Source organism: Corvus brachyrhynchos, unplaced genomic scaffold (genome assembly GCF_000691975.1).
Source record: "Corvus brachyrhynchos isolate BGI_N302 unplaced genomic scaffold, ASM69197v1 scaffold202, whole genome shotgun sequence".
NCBI classification, from domain to species: domain Eukaryota; kingdom Metazoa; phylum Chordata; class Aves; order Passeriformes; family Corvidae; genus Corvus; species Corvus brachyrhynchos.
The window spans coordinates 5,778,409-5,787,762 of NW_008238132.1; the positions used below are offsets into that span (position 1 = coordinate 5,778,409).

The 9,354-nt window shown below is 43.7% G+C and overlaps 1 protein-coding gene across 1 annotated transcript in view; it reads right to left on the minus strand.

Annotated features, from left to right (window-relative positions):
- Positions 1-1,502: 1,502 nt before the first annotated feature.
- The window catches only part of LCP1 (lymphocyte cytosolic protein 1), a 30,740-nt gene continuing 22,888 nt past the window's right edge, over positions 1,503-9,354 (minus strand). The window contains exons 11-17 of the mRNA XM_017733660.1: positions 9,227-9,354; positions 8,969-9,047; positions 8,654-8,768; positions 7,672-7,805; positions 6,565-6,688; positions 4,377-4,501; positions 1,503-2,970 (exon numbers count right to left, since the gene is read on the minus strand). Coding sequence (XP_017589149.1) covers positions 2,838-2,970; positions 4,377-4,501; positions 6,565-6,688; positions 7,672-7,805; positions 8,654-8,768; positions 8,969-9,047; positions 9,227-9,354 — 838 coding nt within the window. The 3' untranslated portion in view covers positions 1,503-2,837. The remainder of the gene's footprint in view (positions 2,971-4,376; positions 4,502-6,564; positions 6,689-7,671; positions 7,806-8,653; positions 8,769-8,968; positions 9,048-9,226) is intronic.

Below are 9,354 nucleotides of genomic sequence, written 5' to 3' on the forward strand. Positions count from 1 at the left end.
CTCCCTCCCTTTTGCGCACTGGCGGGTGCTGGCGCTGTGCTGAGGGTTCAGTATCCATTTTTTTCTCCGTTTCTCAGAGGACCGCACTGCTGGCGCTCATGCCCGCCAGTCTCTAGAGCTCCGGGTGCAGTGAGTGCCATCTCGTGGTTAGCTCTCCCTGCTGCAGAGCTGCGGGCTGGCACTCAGCGGTGGTGTTCCCGAAAGCAGCCTGCGGGCAGAGGACTGGCAATAGGCAGGGCTGCGTGCCAGGGTGCCCGGCTCCGGCGCTGGGATGCTGAGGAGGAGGAAAAGCAGCCCCTTCCACAAAACATGGTTCAAATAACACCGCACATCACCTGGCTCCTCTCCAGAGCCTGAGGGAGAGGCAGCTTTCAGTCTCCAGGGCCCCTGAAGCCCTACGTCTTGCCCAGTGGAAATGCTTGATGTATGGAAGCCTCCTCTCTCTGCCGATCTCAGCAGACTGCTTAAAAATCCTACCCCTGCGCAAAAAGCTGAGTTGCTAAGAGCTGGTGAATGGAAAACGTCTGAAAATCCCTCCTACTCTCTGGGGATGGTAAATGCCTGCATTCATTTGGGATCAAGGGAAAAGCCATCCTTCTCACCCTGGTTCTGCTGCCATTTCCAATCTGTCGTCTACTTCATCCTTCATGATTGCCAGAGTCTGGGCGAGACCACCTCCCTGAAACAAGGAACCTGAAGCAGGGCTGTCTTCAGGCAGGATTACCCAGTCCTTTCAGGTCTACACCATTTATCCAACAAAAAATGGCCCCTTCATTCTGCAAACACACACACGCATGCAAAACACACAATACATGGTCATCCCACCTGAGAGACGTGCTGCAGTCACAGTTTCCTCTCTCTGGTTTACCTCTGAAGGATTCCCAAGTAAATCACAAGGGGAGAGCAGCTGCCTTTTCAGTGCCACCCCTCTTCTCTGGCAACAGCAGGTCCTACGCCTAAAAAGAGAAGGAGTGGTATAGGGGCCATGGTCTCGTAACTCCCCCTTCCTGGGCAGTAAGCTGGGGTGACATCTCCACCGTGTAACACTTGGGATGTTCTCCTCCTCTGCCAGCACTGGGAAATACTGGGACCAGACAGAATGGGTCTTAGGATGCCCATAAGGCTCATAAGAGGAACAGGGCAATCAGATCTGATCAGAAACAGGATCTGGCCATTACTACAGAAACAAAGCAGCATATTTGCATTGCAGAATGCTTAAAGAAGCAAAGTTTATGAGTACCTGGGCAAAGGAAGAGGATGCTGAGCATTGCACCAAACGGGGAAGTCATACTGCAAGTCCCATCTTTGACAGTGTCTCAGAGTAGCATTTTCAGAAATGGTGTAGGAAATAATTCTTTCCATTCTCTGCAATCTGTGGTTTCAATAACAATACAGAAGACACATTCTCAGTGAGCCCACAGATTATTTTTACATCTGTCCCCATTTCAGCTCTACGACACACACGGACTAGCACATTCACTACTAAGAGAAAGGACTACACATTTGGCTTTATAGAACATTTTATTTGGAGACTTTTCACGTCACTGAATATTGGTTCTTTATTAAGGCAATTCTGAAGGGCTGGAGGAAAGGGAGGGGGAGAGGGAGAGAACTGAGACTGTGTCAGTGGGATTGCATTAAGGCAAAATTTCCTCCTTCTGCATTTCACCACAGTAAAATCCACTTAAAGGCCAGTAAATGTCTCGTGCCAAGGAAGAGATTCAGTGCAAATATATCCCACTGACTACCCATAGACAGGGCTAGGTCCTCAACAGAGGCAAACTGACAGCGCCTTGTTAGCTGCAAAGTAAAGCTGATTTAGCTCTGTTGAGGATCCCAGCCTGGGCTCAGGGAAGCATTTTAGTATGTGTTTCTTATGCAAGCACAGGTATAAATGCTCTCCTGAATCAGAGCCACAGACCCTTGAGTGCAAGTCTGCGAAGTTACCAGAGTTTAATTTTTATCGTCTACATAAATATGTCATTCTGCATCCCTTTGGTTCACTTCTTATTTTATTGCTACTAACTGAGTACATTCCCTTTGTTTCTTTAACATGGTTTTCATTTCTATCATGCTCTGCAATCTTTTTTAAGTGTATTACGATGTAAAAATGAATTATCCTTTGGAGAATGTCTGTAGCAAAGGCTCCAGAGTTTGGGTGTTCTTGGAGGACCAGGCTGCTGTGTGTTTTTCAGTGAGCAGTAATGTACTCTGTGAGCAATGCCATGGATGGCAGAGGCATAACTTGCAGGGGAAAGTGCTGCTCAGTTTACGTACCAGCAACACATCACAGACACTAAACACTTCTTTCTTTCTGCAAGAATTTCCTCAGAGGATCCTACCATTTCAAAAATATACTCACTACTACTTGCATTGGCTTGGGGAAACCTGTTTTGTTATCCCAGGTGCAAACTGAAGGTAAGTATGGCAGAAATGCTGCAAAAAGCATGATGACATTTTCAGCAAAAGCAGAGTATAACATTTCATAGTCCTAAAAGCTGTCTGTCACTGGATGACCTCTCACAGAAAACCCTGGTATCCATTAATGAAAGGATATGCTTAGGCCTCAGTGTCGAAAACTTATTTAGGAATATGAAATGGTTATACCTAGCAAAGTGGAAAATAAAGCAAAGAAATCAAGCACATATTATTGTTCAAAACAAAGTATTTCCTGGATACACGTGAATACACAACTTCTGTATAATCTGGAACCATGTATAATATTCATGCCTTAAAAGCATGAGCACCCTGCATTATTTCTTAGATACAGAGAAGAGCATCCAGTTTGAAGGAATCTAAAGGGTGAATAACAGGCATCAGTGCAAGTCTTTTGTGCTTTAAACTTTCTTCATGCCTTTTCCCATAAGGCAAGCAAACACTGTCATGACCATTTTGGGTTTTACTTCAACCAGATCTTCTGGGAGGGCATAGACTCTTGCTCCAATTTTTCTTGCCATAGAGATGGCATATCTGCATTGCAGGGTGGAAGAAAAAAAGGAAAAAATAAAGACAGAAATTAGTGCAGTAGCATTAATTTTCCCCCTGTTAAGTGTTTTACATGATCAATACTAGAGTGGGTTTCACTGATTCACCTAAGTGAAACTTTTCTATAGGAATGTATGAGACAGGTTCATAAAGAACTCCATTTCTAATAAAAGGCAGAGTGCATTCCCTGATGGTTGGAGCACTGATTACCTGCAGGATGGGAGACTGCAGGTCAGATCTTGGTATGAAACATTTAATCTTCCATCCCCTGAAAGATTATCCTCACAACCAGACATTCTGGTCTTTCTCCCCCTCAATCTCTGAGACTCAGACTTTGCACATAAACAAACTTGCAAGGATGGAAGCAGAAGGCTGATGTCAGTGGAGATCAGTGCTGTTTGAAATCAACATTTGGGGACTTTTTTCAGTCATACCCAGAAAGGGCAAGTTGACATTCCCATCTCCCTGCTCAGAGCCACTGGCTGCTCTCCAGTGGGTTTGTCTCTGCTCTCTTATTTTTTCATTAAAAAAGCTAGAACATCCCAGGTTCTTCCCACTTCAGAGCACACACATTTGTGAAATTTTTCCCAAAATGCAGAGAAACATTGGGAACATAGGGGAATGGGAGTAGGGAAGGAGGAAAAGAACAGCAGAGGAATAAAGAAATAAAGTACAGAGAAAAAGCACACATAGGATTGCAAGAAAAGAAAAAGAACAGATGGTAGGAAATGGAAGGGAAAAAGAACAGTGGGAAAAGTTTTTAGAAAAAGAATGGCAGCTCTGATTGCTTTACAGTCATCCTTTTCTCCTTTGTAGTTACTGCATAGAAAAGGAGAAGTTAAACTGATGATCAGACCAGGAGGTGATCTGTGTAACTCTGAAAAGAGAGGGAGATGCCCCCAGAATGGACTCTCTGCTAGGAAATCGTTTGCATTCAGGGAAAAAAAATCAATATCCACATCTACAGAACCAGATTTTCAGGCATGAATCCTGTCCTCCCCTTTCTCTCTTAAATATGCCCTTGTTCCACCCGTAGGTGACTAAAGAGCTATCATGACCTCTAATCCCTGTTTTCCATGGCTAACTTTGTTGGCATTGTTCCCTGATCTCTAAAAGAATTTTAAATTTAATATGAGAAAATAGGAGCTTGTGAAGCCAAGTGATTTTAATCCTTTCAAGGGATTTATAAAGCAGGAACTACAACATTACACACTCCATTTCCACTGATAGTCTTTTTGCTACCTAACTCCCAGCTTTCATGCTTCTAACTCTGGTGGTATTTCTCACTTGAGGTTGATGAGATGAGAATGACAGCAGAGCAGTTCTCAAAGGCAGAGTTAGGCAAGCCTGAGCAGATAACTCATGCTAAGTGCCACTTGGCAGAAACATACTTAGCATTATTTAGTTTCTCCTCATCATTCAGGTCCTCTGTTTTCAAGAGGTCGTACTTGATTGATCCTGGTTGAATGGCATCAATGAGATCCAGGACTGGCATGCTGGTGCTGATTTTGCTATCCTGCATAGAGGGAAAATAAAATTTAATGCAAGAACAGAATGACAGAACTCCCAAAAAGCCAGAGTCTAGACTCAAGAGCAATGGACAGTTCAGTCAGATACCATTTAGAACTTCACAAAGGGCTGCTCAGAATAATTTTTTATCTATGGCAGACCAGGAACTCTTTCAAGGATTATTTTTTACCCAAGGGATGAAACATCATAGAATCGTTTAGGTGGCAAAAGATTTTTATGATCAAGTCCACCCTTAATCTAGCACTTCCCAGTCCACCACTAAGTCATGTTCCTAAGCACCACATCTACACATTTTTTAAATCCTCCAGTGATGGTGACCCACTTCACTGGGCAGCCTGTTCCAGGGTGACAACCCTTCAAGGGAAGAGATTTCCTCTAATATCCAATCTAAACCTCCCGTGGCCATTTCTAAACTCAAGACCATTTCCTCCTATCCTGTCACTTGTTACCTGGGAGAAGACACTGATCCCCACTTGGCTACAACCTTCCTTTCAGGCAGTTGTAGAGAGTGACAAGGTCTTCCTTGAGTCTCATTTTCTCCAGGATAAACACCTCCAGCTCCCTCAGCCACTCCTCACAGGATTTATGCTCCAGACCCTTTCCCACCTTTGTTGCCCCTTAGACACACTCCAGCATCTCAGTGCTGGAGTCTTTCTTGCAGTGAGGGGCCCAGAACTGGACACGGGATTGATTCAAGGTGTGGCTGAGTACAGCGGTACAATCACTGCCCTGCTCCTGCTGGCCACTCTATTGCTGATACAGGCCAGGATGCCATTGGCCTTCTCGGCCACCTGGGCACACTCTGGCTCACGTTCAGCTGCTGTTGACCAGCACCCCCAGGTCCTTTGCTGCTGGGTCACTTTCCAGCCACTCTTACCCCAGCCTGTAGCGCTGCAGGGGTTGTTGTGACCCAAGTGCAGGACCCAGCACTTGGTCTTGTTGAACCTCCCACAACTGGCCTTGGTCCATCTATCCAGCCTGTCCAAATCCCTCTGCAGAGCCTTCCTGCCTTCCAGCAGATCAACATTCCCACTCAACTTGGTGTCCTCTGCAAACTGGGGGTGCACTTGATACACTTGTCCAGACCAGCAATAAAGATGTTAAATGGCCCCAACAATGAGCCCTGGGGACACCACTGGTGACCAGCCACCAGCTGGATGTAACTCTCTGGGCCTTGCCATCCAGTTTTTACCCAGCAAACAGTGCATCTGTCCAAGCCATAAGCAGCCAGTTTCTCCAGGAGAATGTTGTGGTAAACAGTGTCAAAGCCTTTACTAAAAGCCAGGTAGACAACATCCACAGCCTTTCCCTCACCCATTAAGCAAGTCACCTTTTCATAGAATACAGTGTCATTAAAGCAAAAGATGGGGGGCAGGGCTAGTGCATTTGCTTCATGCGGGGAGATGACACTGATAGACATCTACTGATGGGAGGTGTGAGGAGGACCAGCTGTGTGATTCCTGAACTCATTACACAAAGTTTGATGGATCTGTTCTCGCCTGGTGCAAACTGCTGATTTATATCCACTGAGTTCCCTAGCTTGGGAAGTGTCATAGATACATTAGTGGAATTGGAAGCTCTCTAGAACTCGTCCATCTCTGTGTTTGTATGGTACCTTGCAAAATAGGGCAAGGTACCCCTGAATGGTACTACCAGGTTATAAATGTATTGCTATTGTTCCTTTTAATACTGTCATTTGTAATTGCTATTGATTCATAACCAATAGCACAGCAGTTCTTCCTTAATTCCAGTCATCATTCCTGTCTCCATACTTTGATTTCCCATGCCAAACTGGAATTCAAGATGTTTCCTGTTGTTTTCATATCATATTTCTATTACTTTTTCACAATAAAGTCCCTGGAATAAAACCTGTGCATTTAAACAAGCTTTTAAAAGGGAATGAAAAGTAATCCATCTATGTAGTGAGTTATATCATAATGTAGAGTGTGTGTGTATATGCATACACACATCTTCATAACATCTATATAACATACACACAAAGACACCAAATAAGAGATTCCTAGCAGAGACTTCTGAAAAAACCTGTACCTTGAAACTGGAGATGGTTGAATCCTTCCCAGCCGCAGTCAGTGTTTCATTGACCCAGCTGACAATGATTTCATCATTGACCTTCTCTCCACCACCAATGTCTTCAAGGATATTCAGGGTGTACCTTATGAGGGAAGCCAGGATATTTGCTCAAAGTCTGCTGTAACCTCAGAATTGTCCTGTATGTGCACAGCTTGACTGAGATCATCCCAATGATTCCTCTGCCTCACACATGCTCACAGTGCATTTGATTTATATTATAACAGAGTAATTAATCTAATTCGTTTAATTCATACCCAATTCCTTAATCACTGTTTTGGGAGTGTTAAAAGTTTTGGTTACTTAAAATTCCTGGAAGGTCCCTCTTAATGTATCTCATTGTAAATGAGTCATTCTCATAGTGCTTAAAAAATAATCACTGACTTTAGAGATAGAAAGGAATCCTTCTGCTCACCTAAGACTGATCTTCTGCATAAAAACAAGCCCGGAATATTTTGCTTAGATGTCAGCATACACCTTGGAAAGATATCCCAAACTGATGGTAAGTAATCACCTCATCCCTATTTTAACTACCTTACTGATAAACCTATACCTATGTCTATAGTCTAAATTTAGTCTGTATTCAGTTCCTAACTACTGTGTCTCTTTACTCTCAGTTATGGTGCTCTTAAACACAGAAACATGCACACACAGAGAACTAACATTAAAATGGGGAGAGGTACTGAGTTGTGCCCACTTCAGGGAGCAGCTGACAAAACTTCCACATCAATTCCTTGTTTCTGGGACACTGTCCCTATTCCCTGATACAGACACCTTTTAACTTCTTTTCCTCCCTTCCATGCAATAAACATTTATTCTTGCTATACAGATAGTGACAATAATAATCTTCTGTGTGAGCTGACTTAATGGCCTTGCCCACAAGATGTGCTCTGGTCACATCCTTAACTAGGAGTGAGCGAAAGGTCACTCTGCCTCGGCATTTAAGTGCAAACAGAGGAGTGAGAAGGCTGTAGGCTGTACAGCCTTCTCAGTGACAGCATCAGGAAACTATTGCAATGCAAACTGAGCATAGCAAAATGCTCTGAAGCTCGTGGCTGGCTGACCTACCTTCTCATCAGCTGCCAGATTAAGGCCAGAGTGAGCGTACGGTTTCCTTCATTCAGATCTTGCCCAGCAATGCCAACAAGGGAAAATTTGGCTTGATTCTTTCCCAGCTCCACTGCATAGTTGCAGTTTTCAAGCTGTTAATGGCAAGGTCAATTGGTGCGGTTCCAAAATATAAGGAAAAAAAGAAAGACGACAAGACACTGTTACTTTAAATTCTTTGGATCACTCAGCCCAGATCCTCCTGGGCAAACAGGAACTTTGGGGCTCTGTGATAATACAGCTGATTGACTACCAGCAGGCAGATCCATCCCAAAAATACCATGGTAAACAGTTAACATAGAAGAAAATGCTATACTTCATTATCAGGGCCTGAAAAGAAGATTACCCCGGAAAATAAAATACATGGCTCAGGGGTACCTCCAGCATCACGGCATTGCACTGAGACAAAGGATTAGTGTCCCAGCCAATATTTTAGATTGGTTGATCGCTCTGGTCTAGTTGGATGCAATTACTCATCCAGATAGCTGGGAGAAAGCTTTGTATTTAGCAGCAACTGTGTGATCGGTTCTTGATGCATCTGATCAAGAATGCTTATCATCACTGTCTTCATTTGATGTGGAGGGCAGTGATCCAGACAGCTGCAATTAAGCTGGTGCCATGCATCTCACGGTCCAGATGCATTATAATCAGCGCCTAAAGCAGTAGCAAAAGGGATCTGCAAATACAGTTTTTAGATCCTGATACAAGAGTTGTCAAGTCTTTTTACTTGACAAATGTTTTTCACCTGTCAAGAGAGCAAGTGAGTCTAATGTATATTTCTTTTTCAGGATGAAAAATTATCCACTGACTAAGCAAAAAAATCATTTAAGGTGCTGTTCTTGGGACTGGAGAGCAATATGAGTACCCACATTGCTGTTTGAAATGATACAGGCATTCACTGAGGATAAGGCATCACTGCTGGAGCTATTCCAGCTTTTTGTACCTTCTTCATGTTGCCACCCAGTTTAGGATACGGTGGTTTGTTCACCCTGTTCCAGTCTACTGGCACTTTGATCTTTTCATAGAGTTGGAAGATAACCAAGGCATCTGACAGGTCACTGAAAACAATAAAAAGGATATAGCGTTGTCCAAAGAACAGAGGAAAGAGATACAACTCAACTGTTAGCAGAGGTAAACTTAGTTTCTTGGGAAACACAAAGCAGCATATATTGTTATAGGGCCCAAAAGTTTTTATGTTCTTGCAAGCAACTTGCTGACTCTATTTGTCATCTGAAGGAAGTGTAATACCTCATCTTACCTATACAAATGATTTACACGTGGATTAACGCCAAGGGAGTTCATCCAGTTCCTGAATGTCCTTTCTTCCCTTGTCTCACCTAAAACAACAGACACATCAATCAAAGGTCTGCAGAACACAACACTTCAGTAATGTGTTTTGAGAAGAAACCCTAACTCTCAATTTACAGCACACTGAACCATGAACAGAAGGAGACATGGGTTGACATGGGAAATAAGAAAGTAATGGTGCACCATGCGATATTTGCATTTTCCTGACCTTCAATGGAGCTCCAGTCGATGTCCTGGTTCTCTGGCTTATGCAGGGCAGGGTATTTGTTGAACAAGTTGGCAATGAAGGCCAGATTGAGCTTGGGGTTGCCCCGGACGACGTCGGTGGCGGTGACG